Raw genomic sequence first — 14,545 nt, 5'->3', positions numbered from 1 at the left:
ATATCTTTGAGAAATGGCTTTCTTCTTGCCACTCTTCCTTAAAGGCCAGATTTGTACAGTGTACGACTGATTGTTATCCTATGGATAGACTCTCCCACCTCAGTTGTAGATCTCTGCAGTTCATACACAGTGATCATGGGCCTCTTGGCTGCATCTCTGATCAGTCTTCTCCTTGTTTGAGATTAAATTTTTAAGGGACGGCTGGGTCTTTGTAGATTTGCAGTGGTATGATACTTCTTCCATTTCAATGATCACTTGCACAGTGCTTCTTGGGATGTTTAAAGTTTTGGAAATCTTTTTGTAACCAAATCCAGCTGTAATCTTCTCCACAACAGTATCACGGACCTGCCTGTTGTGTTCCTTGGTCTTCATGATGCTCTCTGTGCTTTAAACAGAACACTGAGACTATCACAGAGCATGTGCATTTATACGGAGACTAGATACACACAGGTGGCTTATATTTATCATCATCAGTCATTTAGGACAACTTTGGATCATTCAGGGATCTTCAATGAACTTCTGGAGTGAGTTTGCTGCACTGAAAGTAAAGGGGACGAATAATATTTCACACCCAAATTTTCAGTTTATTCTTTCTTACAAAAGTTTAAAATAAGCAATAAATTTCGTTCAACTTCACAATTGTGTCCCACTTGTTGTTGATTCTTCACCATAACATTAAAATTTCTATCTGTATGCTTGAAGCCTGAAATGTGGGAAAAGGTTGAAAAATTAAAGGGGGCCCGAATACTTTTGCAAGACACTGTATATATATATATATACTGATATATATATATATATATATATATATATATATATATATTAGTTTAGCGCCAATATCGCAACTTACTTTTAATTCTGGTACTGTATGGATCATCAATGCGGAAAGCTGGGTCTAGGACACGGTAAATAACCTAGATTGTGAGATAAAAATAATATAATTAAGAAATTTAGCGCTCTATCACATACATTTGTTTATATTAACATGCAGTAAAATGGAAAAAGAAACACAAAAAAAAAAAATGTGAATGAAAAAAACCCAACCTCTCCCTCGGTAGAAGGCTCGATATCAGAGTATCGCGAGTCGCAGATGATATCATCTACTTTTTTCATTGGACCAACTGAGATTCCAGGGAAGGAAGACTCGCAGTCATAAGCAAAATATCTATATACATTCCATGTTTTCCCAAAATCCGATGATCTTTCAATTAACATTGCAGCTGGGCGGAAAGTCTGGAAAGAAAAAGAGAACTTCTTGTAACATAGACATCCGCTTGTAGAACTTAACTATTAAAATGTGTAGTTAGGGCTACAGTAAAGCTCTTGGCAAGATACCTTCAGATAGGAAAGCCTGCCAAGAACAGAAGAGCATGTCTAACATGCACTATGTATATCAATGGAGCACAGTATGTCCATTACTAAGTATGTCACTTCCTGACATCTGTTTGGATCCCAGACAAAGGCATTGCATGCAGATGTTGTCCCTCAGTATGCACACAGCAAGGGATTACATTAATATACTTCCTTTACTAAATGTACAGATATTATTTAACTACACAGATAAACAATGAAGCACAAATCACAATAATTCTGCTCTGATGGCAGAACAACCCCCTTCAATGGTTGCAATGTGCCGCACATGCTTGCCTTAACAATAGGCCCTTATACTGTAATGTAGGAGCTATTGTATCCAAAAGCAGAAGGCATGGATTCCTAACCTTAAAGGTCATGATGAGATGAGTGAAATGGAATTCTGCTTCAAGATCCAGCTGAATGGTGACATTTTCCAGACCTTTATAAAGAAAAAAAGAAATATATTTCAAGGGTTGTTCCCATCTCCAAGATCCTATCCCAATAAGTAGTAGATGTAATATTAGCAAATACCTCCAATTAGAAATGTAATATAGTTCTCATGATTAGCTATTGTCTATTACCTCATGTGCAGGGCATTGCAGCTTAAGTATCCATGGTTATTTCCAATCATGTAGTGAATTAGTTAGTTGCTCATGGTTGTAACCATGGATATCTTAGCTGCAATGCCCTGCACATGAGGTAAGACACATGGCTATACTACATTTCTAATTGGAGGTATTTGCTAACATTATCATTTTTAACCCTACTACATTTTAGGATAGTATCTTGTAGATGAGAATACCCCTTTAACCTCTCAGAATGGAACGATTAGACATTATTATTATTATTACTATTATTTTGTTAAGAGTTGAAGTCTAAGGAATAGCAGCTTTTATGTCCAAAGTAAGTTTGTGATAATACATATTGAAGAACTTTCCCATTAAACACATATCTTTTTTAACCATATTGTAGATAATAAATATTTAATATCTGGATCTGCGCTGCTACGACCGGCATTGATCATTTCAATGGGGGCCTTTAATTGTCCTGTTCTAGCATAAATATGGTGAGAAGCAGCATGGTGACTTGAGTGGTTAGCACTGTGGCCTTGTAACTTTAGGACAAGGACATCATCTGCAAGGAACTGGTATGTTCTCCTAGTTTTTACGTGGGTTTCCTTCCACACTCCAAAGAGAGTGATAGGAAATGTAGATTGTGAGACCCATAGGGGACAGTGATAATGATGTATGTAAAGCACTGTGGGATCAAAGACACTACCAGATCTCTAGGAAAGGCAATCCAAGAATTTACCATTTTCTGACTGCCACCAAAGATCAAAGCGATTTGGGTCGAACGTAGTGACTACATTTTCTATCCGATGGCTCTCTGCGTTAGTCTCAGCATCATAAGGTGTTCTTGAATCACATATGAAGCATTTCTTTTCATCCTAGAAAGGAAATATATTTTGAATTATGTAAGCAACCAGCAAATGAATGGCCAAGAGCAAATACCACAAACAATAAGGTACACAAAAAAAAACCCCTCGAGTAGTTGTAAAAGGAGTAACCATTGTATTTGCTTTACATGGGTTTTCGCATAAATCTGATCAAGATCTGTAAGATCAGTTTGTTGTAGCTGTTTACACACTCATAAGATAACCAACCTTTGTCGTCCAGGTCTTGAATGATCTCCCTATTTAATGTAATGATAGTTAACATTCAAATGTTGCTTCTATGATCCAGGGTTTGACATACGAGGAGTGCAACAACAATGGCCCAAGAGGTTAGGGGGCACTGCCACCTTCAAAGTAGGTGGGATTGTGCATTATGATGAGCTATTGGGCTGCAAAGGGCTCATATACTGTTCTTGACCGGGGCGATCTTCTGTCTATGACCGTTTCTAGCATAGTCACTATTACGATTTGTCAATAAGTTTAACCATGGTAGAAAAGTTTTCTAGAAGATTAAGCAAATTTCAATCAGTTTAAATAGCCATGTCCACACACCAGTATAGGTTGATATCAGCTTAATTGGGTAATCACTGAATGGAAATCCTAAAATAGTTCAAAATAAGGATGCAATCATGTTCTCTTGACATTATTCTCTTATTGAATATGTAACTTTTTTAATACGTAGAATAACATTTAATTACAATCTCATCTATTGTCTCTAGTTGAAAAACCTTTTTTGGAACACTATAGACTAATTGCAGTGTTTCCAGGAGATTGCAGACTTATTGACTGAGCAAAGTGTTCAGAAAACACAAAGGGCATGTTTAAGGCTAGTTTCACACTTGCCCTATTTTGACGCAAACGGAATTCGTCACTAATGTAGTACAGTTCATTTATTTACAGTGGAAGCGCGTTACTATGGCGCGTGGGTGTGTCATGCAGTACCCGCTTGTGTCCACATGATGTCGCGCTTCCACTGTAAATAAATGAACTGTACTACATTAGTGACGGATTCCGTTTGCGTCAAAATAGCGCAAGTGTGAGTGAGCCCTAAAAAAGTCTGTGCACGATGTGCACGGAGCGATCTAAACTAGTTATTGCTCAGTACCCATAGGCTTAAGCTGGGTTCACACATAGCGACAACGACAACGACATCGCTGTTACGTCACCATTTTCTGTGACGTAACAGCGACCTTGTAAGTCGCTGTTATGATCGCTGCTTAGCTGTCAAAAACAGCGACGCAGCAGCGATCATAACGTCGCTACATGTGCAGAGAGCAGGGACCGCGCACACTGCTTAGCGCTGGCTCCTTGCTCTCCTAGCTACAGTACACATCGGGTTAATTAACCCGATGTGTACTGCAGCTACATGTCACAGTGCAGAGAGCAGGGAGCCGCGCACACTGCTTAGCGCTGGCTCCTTGCTCTCCTAGCTACAGTACACATAGGGTTAATTACCCGATGTGTACTGCAGCTACATGTGCACAGAGCAGGAGCCGGCACTAGCAGCAAGAGCGGCGGAGGCTGGTAACGAAGGTAAATATCGGGTAACCAGGGAAAGGTCTTCCCTTGGTTACCCGATGTTTACCCTGGTTACAGCTTTCCGCAGCTGCCAGACGCCGGCTCCTGCTCCCTGCTCGCTTCATTTCGTCGCTCTCTCGCTGTCACACACAGCGATGTGTGCTTCACAGCGGGAGAGCGACGACGAAAAATTGAAGCAGGACATTCAGCAACGAGCAACGACCTCACAGCAGGGGCCAGCTCGTTGCTGAATGTCACACACAGCAAAAGCAACGGGACGTCGCTGCAACGTCACAGAAAATGGTGACGTAGCAGCGACGTCGTTGTCGTCGTCGCTGTGTGTGACACCACCTTTATTCTCAGGACTGCAAGCCTTGTTTACATACACCGCCAAGAACCAGGATCTTTTAAGCTGAACAAAAGATCATTTCACAAGGGTCTTGCTCGTTGACAGGATGATTGGCAGACAATTTACAAGGAAAGATAATTGTGACATGAGCATTTTAAGGCTATGTGCGCACGTGTGTGCGTTCTGCACTGCAGCGTAAAGTCACTGCATGTGCGTTTCAGAACGTAGCTGTAAAGCTGCGTTCTGAAAGTTTGCTGACTGCACAATTTGTGCGTTCTGGATGCTGCCTATTCCATAGACAGAGTGGAGAAAGCATCCAGAACGCACAAAATAAGTGACATGTTGCTTTTTAGAACGCAGCATTTTGTCAGCATGCAAAACGCTGCGTTCTAAAACGCAACATGCGGATGGAAATTGCACAATCTTCATAGAATGTAATGGGGACGCAGGACGCATGCATTTACGCTGCAGTGCAGAACACAGCGTAAAAGCATGATAACACGCAACGTGCGCACATGCCCTTACAATGCCAAAGGCCCTGTTACACGCTACGATATATCAGGCGATATGTCGTTGGGATCACGGATTCCGTGACGCACATCCGGCATCGTTTGACATATCGTAGCGAGTGACAGCTACGAGCGACTGTTAACGAGCAAAAATACTCACCTTATCGTTGCTCATTGACACGTCGTTCATTTTCAAAATATCGGTCACATGCCAGGATGCAGGTTGTTCATCGATCCTGAGGCAGCACACATCGCTTCGTGTGACACCCCAGGAACGTCGAACACTGCTTACCTGCGGAGGTGGGCGGGATGTAACATCCCGCTCATCTCCGCCCCTCCGCTTCTATTGGGCGGCCGCTGTGTGACGTCGCTGTGACGCCGAACATCCCTCCCCCTTCAGGAAGAGGATGGTCGCTGCCCACAGCGAGGTCGTTCGGGAGTTAAGTACGTGTGACAGGGGTGACCGACTTTGTGCGACACGGGCAACAAATTGCCCGTGACGCACAAACGATGGGGGCGGGTGCGATGGCACATGCGATCGCACGATAAATTGACACATGTAACGGGGCCTTTAGTCACGATTATCTTGCAGTGTAAATGATCATTCAGACTAAACAGTGCTAAAATACCCCAGATTTATCAAAAAGGTTCATGCTGTTTGATAAATTTGTCCAATTTTAAGAATGTCTTGTTTAAGTTAATTCCATCTATTTTTTTGGCTTAATTTGTGCTACTAATGTGTACCACAATTGGGGTGCATTTTTTTCACATTTTTGAACGTTAGGCTACTCCCTTTTCCAGTAAACCACGACAATTTTCAAAGAAATCATGTCTTTTTTCAGCAAGTTGTAAAAAGTATCTAAAACACATAAATATGGCGCAAGATTTGAAAGGCACTTTTTTTGGCACAAATTAAGCTAGAATTCTGGCACAATTAGCTTAATATAGTAAAAATTCCCTGATATGCTTTAGATTCTATCTACAATGACCACTGACTCATAGGACAGCTTACAGAAAACTTATTTACACCCCCTATGGATGCTGTAAACAGCAGAACATTGTGGCTTAATGAGGTTGTCCACTACTTTTACATTGAAGCCTATCCTTAGGATCAGCTGTTCTTGGTGTTGTCGACAGCAACAGGCAGCCGGAAATGCTCAGTTCTGGAGCTGCCCCATCAACTGATAGCAGCTGCTTGCCGGGTACTGCACATCTGCTTTCTGTTCAAATCCATAGCATGCGGATGTGCAGTACCCGGCTGCAGCCGGTATCCGAAGACTGGGCAGTTCCGGAACTGAGCATTTCCGGCTGCTGGCACCAAGAACAGGTGATTGGTGGGGGTGTCAGATGTCGGATCCCGGCCGATCAGACATTCATGACCTATTCTAAGGATAGGGCAGCAATGTAAAAGTAGTGGACAATCCCTTTAATTTTATGTCAGTTAAACATGGTTCCAGATTTCAAGGGAATGTGTTATCAAAAAAATGATCAATTGTTTAAAGTCAGGTTTTGTGTTCAGTGTATTTGTTTTAAAAATGTTGCAAATTATTTTTTGTTTTTCTTACATCACAATTTTTATTTAAAACAGGAAATTAAAATCTTGCCATTTATACAATGCAGCTTTTTAGACTCGATTTTCCTGCTGTTTTAGAAAATTCACATGTACATTAGATACAGTGAACAGGCTGCAACCCTATCTTTTTTACTGAAGTATCTAATAAGCATGTGCAAAGCATGCAAAGGTCATTGTGATGGGTGGAAGAGCAGGATCAGCTGTAATACCATCTATTGTGATTACTTGATCCTAAGTTGGCGGTATGTACAGGCGTTACCTATCTTTGTAATCCAGCCTCTGATGATAATAAGGAGCCTACTGAAAACTATTGCTGAAAGTTACAAGTTCAAAATAGTCACTGGAGTCAGTGTAAAAATTGCAAGGTTACCAAATTATTTTTTGACTAAAGATTGAGATATATATCTATATATAAATAAAAATTTGGCAAAATTAAAAATAAAAAAGTACATATAACCCAAAAGTCTAGCTTAGACAATAGGTAATTTTATGATGACACATTCATTTTAAGAAATAATATAGGGCACTTTTGGTTCTTAAGTCTGAAAATAATAGAGCAGAATAATATTTTAGGTCTTGTATGCTATCCTTTTAGTCACCATCTGGACCCCTGTTATAAAGCCCAAAAATGTCTGCTTCCTTCGCTATACTCTGGAGTGCTCCTATGTTCTAGCAGATAGTAGCTGGCATAATCCTCTGGCAGTGGCTTATCTCAGTGTGAAGAAAAGGATCTGCACTCAGAAGTCGGAAATCTAGAGACCCCCATACACAGACTATCAGGCCATCCAGTCGATATGGGTGAGTTCGATCAATGTTATTCTAATCTGTATGAGGACCTGAACTCTCTCGGTAAGTTTTTATCTTTCATTGTATTAGTTAAGAACTCCAATAATTTTAAGAAGTCGATATAGCATAAAGCTAAGTCTAGAAAGTCTATAAAGTATGTCTCTTGACAAGTTCATACCTCACAAGTGAATCATATTCTGCTCGCTTTGTATCTGTTCCTGCCATGAGAAAAAAGTTTTTCCCGGTATAATCATGGGTCAATAGGTCATGAATAATCTACTTCAACTGAGTCTATACTGTGCTGCGCCTCCTCCTTTCCTGCTCACTACACCATGACGGGCTTTATCATCGCAGCCTGTCTCTAACCAGACAGTCTGTACCATAGAAACTAGACGAAAGGGTTTATTTTATCAGAAAACTATTCATACGAAAAAACAATGTGTTTATATAAATATAAGAACGTAAACTAAGGAAAGAGGTATTGAAGCACAAGAAAAAACATTTTCTGGCAATTATCTGCTGCGCAAGAGTTGCTAATCAGAGAAGATCAGACCTACCAAAACAAAGCTAAAAACTATCACTTCTGGCCTAATGTTGAAAAAAAAATTGAAAAAACAGTTGAAATCATAAAAAGTCTAATTACTCTAATTTATAATCTGAATATGTGAGTGTGCCGCACCCACGTCAGTAGCAGCCGGGTTGCTTGGATCCAGACCCGAAGTGTGGCTCGAGGGATCCTCCGGATCCGGGGGTCATGAGGACACCCAAAATAAAAGCGGACGTATTTGTACGGACTTTGCCATAGTCAGTCTGTGACGCCACCCACGGTGTGTGGTGAAGTATGGCACCACCGCTGCTGCTGTGGGACACTCAGGGCGATGGGATGGCAGCTGGTTGTTAACCCCTCCGTGGGTAAGGATGGTTGCCCCGGGACTCGGTGACAGGGACGGTGATGGCAGGGGCCAGCACACCTGGTCAGATCAGGGAGTCTCAGCTTACTCACGGTTAAAGAAATCAGACAAGTCCAGTGATTAACCAAGGTGCTGGTGGCCAGCCGCCGCAGCCAGGTGTACTCTGGTCCCCCACCTGGGCTGGTGGTCTGTGTCACTTTCCTCTGCACTGTGTTGTGATGTGGTGGACTTCCCGGTGTGGAACGCGGGAGTTTCCTCCCGGTACTATTGTTGGGAGCCGTGCCCGTTGATGCTGACCCGTGGGATCTACCGGGCCCTGTCAGATGCCCTATCCCTCTCTGTGGGTGGTTGTCTCTTTTCGAGACTTAGGTTGGGACAGTACCTATAATCCAGCCCTCAATTGGTTAATTAGTTAGGCCGTTGGTTCCGGTCCTGGCTTCAGGGTCCAAGTACTCCCGGTCCACCTCGGATCTCGGGCTGCCGTCTTCCCGTCTCCTGCTAGACACGGGCCACCGTCTGCCACCTAGCCAATGCACCAGGGCTCCAACCTCGGCGCCTGTCAGCTTCAACCTCCTGCTACTCCACTGCACTCCACACTCCACTCAACTCGACTCAGCTTCACTTAACTGACTGTTTTCCCGCCCCGGGCTCTCCAGACCCCTAGGTGGGCGTTCTCCATCCGCCTGGTCCCGCCCATTGGTGTGCCTGTCTTTCCTTGGGGGAGGTGACTAGGGTTTCAGGTCGGCTGTGTGTAACCCTGTGAGGGAAGGTTTTATGCGGGGGCCTATGTGTGACTACCTGGTTTTGCCAGGGCGTCACATGAGCACAGTTATGACTAGTCCTAGCACAACCATGATATATGAGGGTAGATTTCACAGATGTTTAGAAAATGACTTCTCAAAAAGATGGTTCTGGAGTCCCAATGTTCACAACCTCTCTGGGACAGAAGGGAGACATGAACTATTTCCAGTTATTTTCCCCTTACTATTGATATTACCAAAGTGGGATGAGATTACCCGGAGTTGGGCCTTTTATCAAAGGCCCCCATGAGAGCCTCAATATGTACACCCTTGCCTTTAAAATCCATTAGGTCAATAAAAAGGAAGTTACAGTTATTAGGAAATGGTCTAGACACTGCTTATTTGTAGGGTGGAAAACTCATTCTAAGTACTGTATTCCGGAATCCAAACAAAGATATCAAGCCACAAAGCTTTGCTACAAGAAGCTGTTTTGATGTGACCCCTTGTTAGTTGTTACAAAACATTTGGAAAAACAAAATTCAAACTACTATATGGAAAAACTCCTACACTGATAACACCGAAGTGCTTCATCAAAAGCTGAAAGTGTAGATGAAATTATATCCTGTAAGACGCTGAAGAATATGATGGCGCTACATAAGAAATGCATAATAAATACATGAATATACACCAATTTAAACAACAAAATTAATTGTTTTATTAAGATACTAAATTAGTTTACTTTTCATCTTTATTCTGAGGTTAATGTCTTAAAAGGGGTTGACTTGGAAATAATGATGAGTGAGCACTATTAGATTATTATTATATTATCACTACCATTCTCAGGTGCTCAGTATTCGTAAAGAGCAATTAGATGCTTGAATGGGCGTGACCCGAGTACCTGAGCATAATGGATGTTAATAGGGGATTTGAGTATTTTTCCGAGAAATATTGTTAATAGGGGATTTAAGTATTTTTCCAAGAAATCTCTGGAAAAATGTTCTAGTTCCCCATTGACTTCTATTATACTCAAGTACTCGAGTCGCAACCATTCGAGCATCCAACTGCTCTTAACGAGTACGGAGAAACAGAGCATGGTAGTGGTCACTCATCACTACTAGGGACATAAAAAGGTATTTGGATTGTTGTTAATTATGGAACTTACTAACATATTACAAGTATGAAATCGGCAAGATATTCATTTGGGACCCTCCCTCCAGGTTTCTGGAGCTTTCTGGCACAGGCAGAGAGGTGCAATGCCTCTTAAGCTGGGGTCACACTAAACGACAGCGACAACGACGTCGCTGTTACGTCACCATTTTCTGTGACGTAGCAGCGACCTTGTAAGTCGCTGTTATGATCGCTGCTTAGCTGTCAAACACAGCAGCCGAAGCAGCGATCATAACGACATGCGTCACTGTGCTGCAACATGTGCAGAGAGCAGGGAGCCGCGCACACTGAGCGCAGGCTCCCTGCTCTCCTAGCTACAGTACACATCAGGTTAATTACACGATGTGTACTGCAGCTACATGTGCAGAGAGCAGGGAGCCGCGCACACTGCTTAGTGCTGGCTCCTTGCTCTCCTAGGTACAGTACACATCGGGTTAATTACACGATGCGTACTGCAGCTACATGTGCAGAGAGCAGGAGCCGGCGCTGGCAGCGTGAGAGCGGCGGAGGCTGGTAACGAAGGTAAATATCGGGTAACCACCTTGGTTACCCGATGTTTACCTTGGTTACAGCTTACCGCAGCTGCCTGATGCCGGCTCCTGCTCCCTGCTCGCTTCATTTCGTCGCTCTCTCGCTGTCACACACAGCGGTCTGTGCGTCACAGCGGGAGAGCGACGGCCAAAAAATGAAGCTGGACATTCAGCAACGAGCGGCGACCTCACAGCAGGGGCCAGCTCGTTGCTGGATGTCACACACAGCGACAGCAACGGGACGTCGCTGCAACGTCACAGAAAATGGTGACGTAGCAGCGACGTCGTTGTTGTTGTCGCTGTGTGTGACACCACCTTTAGTTTGGGTTTGCACATAATGGAGGGGGCTGATATTCAGGCTTAGTTCATTAGCTACACCAGCCCCCTTCTCAAGTGTTGGCACAGAGAGGTGGTCACGGTCTCTGATTGTGTTGTTAAACTGCAGAAATGGAGCTTCAGGGATCAACAAAAGGGTCTTACATAAAAAACATTGTTGCTAATTTCACAATTGTATTATGAAATGTTAATTCAATTTACTTTTATATGAAAACAATCAAAATAACTTCTTATGCAGATGGACCCTTTTTTTAAAAGAAATCTGTTAGCAGGATTTTACCTCCCCCAAATTATTCATATGCACATGTAGCTCTTTCAAACCAAGCAACACCTTTACCTAGACAGTTCATTCCTTCTTTACGGGGCTGTGGAGTTGGAGTTGGAGTCGTGGAGTCGGAGTCGGAGCTCATTTGGTGGAGTCGGAGTCGGTATAAAATGCACCGACTCTGACTCCTAAAATATATAATAAATTGAAGACAGTAGTGCAATGCAGAATGTGCTGAATATTTTACTAAATAATAACATTTAGTATAATGCTTATATTTAAGTGAAAAATGTATTGTAGTACAATGTGAACATTAGACATTTAATTAATTTTATGATACAATAATCAAGATATTTAGATAGAACATAAAATATATTTATTGGAATACAACTTTAGAACACAAAAAACTAATAAATTGTAAATATGTAATACAATATGTAATATTTTTTTATATATATATATATATATATATATATATATATATACACACACACACACACACACAAGATATATATGTAATCAACTGTATATTACATAGTGTATTACATGTTTACAATTTATTACAGTTTGTGTTCTAAAGTTGTATTCCAATAAATATATTTTATGTTCTATCCAAATATCTTGATTATTGTATCATAAAAGTTATTAAATGTCTGATGTTCACATACACATGTTCATGTACTACAATCAATTTTTCACCTAACTATAAGCAATATATGTAGGAGTCGGAGTCGGTGCAAGAGAAATTGAGGCGTCGGAGTCGGAGTCGAAGGTTTGGCTTACCGACTCCACAGCCCTGCTTCTTTACTGAGAAAATCAGAGTTTGAATGACTATGTAAATGTGGTTTAAGTGCTTTAGGCTCATGGAAGCACTTCTGAAGCCTCTGTCACTCCAGCTCTGTTCCCTGCCCAATGCTGCTGCCTCCTTCAAGCAAGAGAGCTCTCAGGCTAGCAGGAGTTCCAGAGACTTGTGAAGAGCTTTCACTCGCCAAAAGCACTTCAGCTTCATTTGCATATCTATTCAGACATTTGGCTAAGTAAAGCTGGGTTCACACTAAAGGTCCAGTCACACTAAGCAACTTACCAGCGATCCCAACAACGATAGGGATCGCTGGTAAGTTGCTAGGAGGTTGCTGGTGAGATGTCACACTGCGACGCTCCAGCGATCCCACCAGCAACCTGACCTGGCAGGGATCGCTGGAGCGTCGCTACACGAGTTGCTGGTGAGCTCACCAGCAACCAGTGACCAGCCACACGTGCAGAGAGCAGGGAGCAGCGCACACTGAGCGCTGGCTCCCTGCTCTCCTAGTACAGCACACATCGGGTTAATTACCCGATGTGTGCTGCAGCTACATGTGCACAGAGCAGGGAGCCGCGCACACTGCTTAGCGCTGGCTCCCTGCTCTCCTGGCTACAGCACACATTGGGTTAATTAACCCGATTTTTCCTGCAGCTACATGTGCACAGAGCAGGAGCCAGCACTGACAGTGAGAGCGGCTGAGGCTGGTATCAAAGGTAAATATCAGGTAACCAAGGACAGGGCTTCTTGGTTACCCGATGTTTACATTGGTTACCAGCTCCTGCTGCCTGCACATTTAGTTGTTGCTGTCTCGCTGTCACACACAGCGATGTGTGCTTCACAGCGGGACAGCAACAACTAAAAAATGGCCCATGACATTCAGCAACAACCAACGACCTCACAGCAGGGGCCAGGTTGTTGCTGGATGTCACACACAGCAACATCGCTAGCAACGTCACAAAAGTTGTTCGTTAGCAGCGATGTTGCTAGCGATGTTGCTTAGGGGTGCTTCACACACAGCGAGCTCACTGCCGAGATCGCTGCTGAGTCACGCTTTTTGTGACGCAGCAGTGACCTCATTAGCGATCTCGCTGTGTGTGACAATGAGCAGCGATCTGGCCCCTGCTGCGAGATCGCTGCTCGTTACACACAGCCCTGGTTCGTTTTCTTCAAAGGCGCTCTCCCGCTGTGACACAAAGATCGCTGTGTGTGACAGCGAGAGAGCGACAAATGAAGCGAGCAGGGAGCAGGAGCCGGCGTCTGACAGCTGAGGTAAGCTTGTAACCAAGATAAACATCGGGTAACCAAGGTGGTTACCCGATATTTACCTTAGTTAACAACCTCTGCAGCTCTCACGCTGCCTGTGCTGCCGGCTCCGGCTCTCTGCACATGTAGCTGCTGTACACATCGGGTTAATTAACCCGATGTGTACTGTAGCTAGGAGAGCAAGGAGCCAGCGCTCAGTGTGCGCGGCTCCCTGCTCCCTGCACACACAGCTAAGCGGTGTGCGCTGGTACTAATGTAAACATCGGGTAACCATACCCGATGTTTACCTTAGTTACCAGTCTCCGCAGCTTCCAGACGGCGGATCCGTGCAAGCGCAGCGTCGCTTGCACATCGCTGCTGGCTGGGGGCTGTTCACTGGTCGCTGGTGAGATCTGCCTGTTTGACAGCTCACCAGCGACCATGTAGCGATGCAGCAGCGATCCTGACCAGGTCAGATCGCTGGTCGGATCGCTGCTGCATCGCTAAGTGTGAAGGTACCCTTAGTGTGACGGGGCCTTAAGCGACAGCGACAACGACGTCGCTGTTACGTCACCATTTTCTGTGACGTAACAGCGACCTTGTAAGTCGCTGTTATGATCGCTGCTTAGCTGTCAAACACAGCAGAAGCAGCGATCATAACGTCGCTGTGCTACATGTGCAGAGAGCAGGGAGCCGCGCTTAGCGCTGGCTCCTTGCTCTCCTAGGTACAGTACACATCGGGTTAATTAACCCGATGTGTACTGCAGCTACATGTCACAGTGCAGAGAGCAGGGAGCCGCGCACACTGCTTAGCGCTGGCTCCTTGCTCTCCTTGCTACAGTACACATCGGGTTAATTACCCGATGTGTACTGCAGCCACATGTGCACAGAGCAGGAGCCGGCACTGGCAGCGAGAGCGGCGGACGCTAGTAACGAAGGTGAATATCGGGTAACCAGGGAAAAGTCTTCCCTTGGTTACCCGATGTTTACGCTGGTTACAGCTTACCGCAGCTG

The 14,545-nt window shown here is 43.8% G+C and overlaps 1 protein-coding gene across 2 annotated transcripts in view; it reads right to left on the bottom strand.

Annotated features, from left to right (window-relative positions):
* Positions 1 to 14,545, bottom strand: part of LAMB1 (laminin subunit beta 1) — a 112,377-nt gene that overhangs the window by 79,797 nt on the left and 18,035 nt on the right. The window contains exons 1-5 of one of the 2 annotated variants that reach the window (XM_075345140.1): positions 8,832 to 9,061; positions 2,662 to 2,797; positions 1,716 to 1,789; positions 1,042 to 1,230; positions 848 to 911 (exon numbers count right to left, since the gene is read on the bottom strand). In XM_075345140.1, coding sequence (XP_075201255.1) covers positions 848 to 911; positions 1,042 to 1,230; positions 1,716 to 1,727 — 265 coding nt within the window. In that variant the 5' untranslated portion in view covers positions 1,728 to 1,789; positions 2,662 to 2,797; positions 8,832 to 9,061. Of the gene's footprint in view, positions 1 to 847; positions 912 to 1,041; positions 1,231 to 1,715; positions 1,790 to 2,661; positions 2,798 to 8,831; positions 9,062 to 14,545 lie in introns of those variants that run through there. The other variant, XM_075345139.1, reaches the window with a different exon arrangement.

The sequence above is a fragment of the Anomaloglossus baeobatrachus genome, chromosome 4, assembly GCF_048569485.1.
Source record: "Anomaloglossus baeobatrachus isolate aAnoBae1 chromosome 4, aAnoBae1.hap1, whole genome shotgun sequence".
Lineage (NCBI taxonomy): Eukaryota > Metazoa > Chordata > Amphibia > Anura > Aromobatidae > Anomaloglossus > Anomaloglossus baeobatrachus.
The sequence above is the reverse complement of the archived record's forward strand: the minus strand, read 5'-3'. Positions and strand labels throughout refer to the sequence as shown.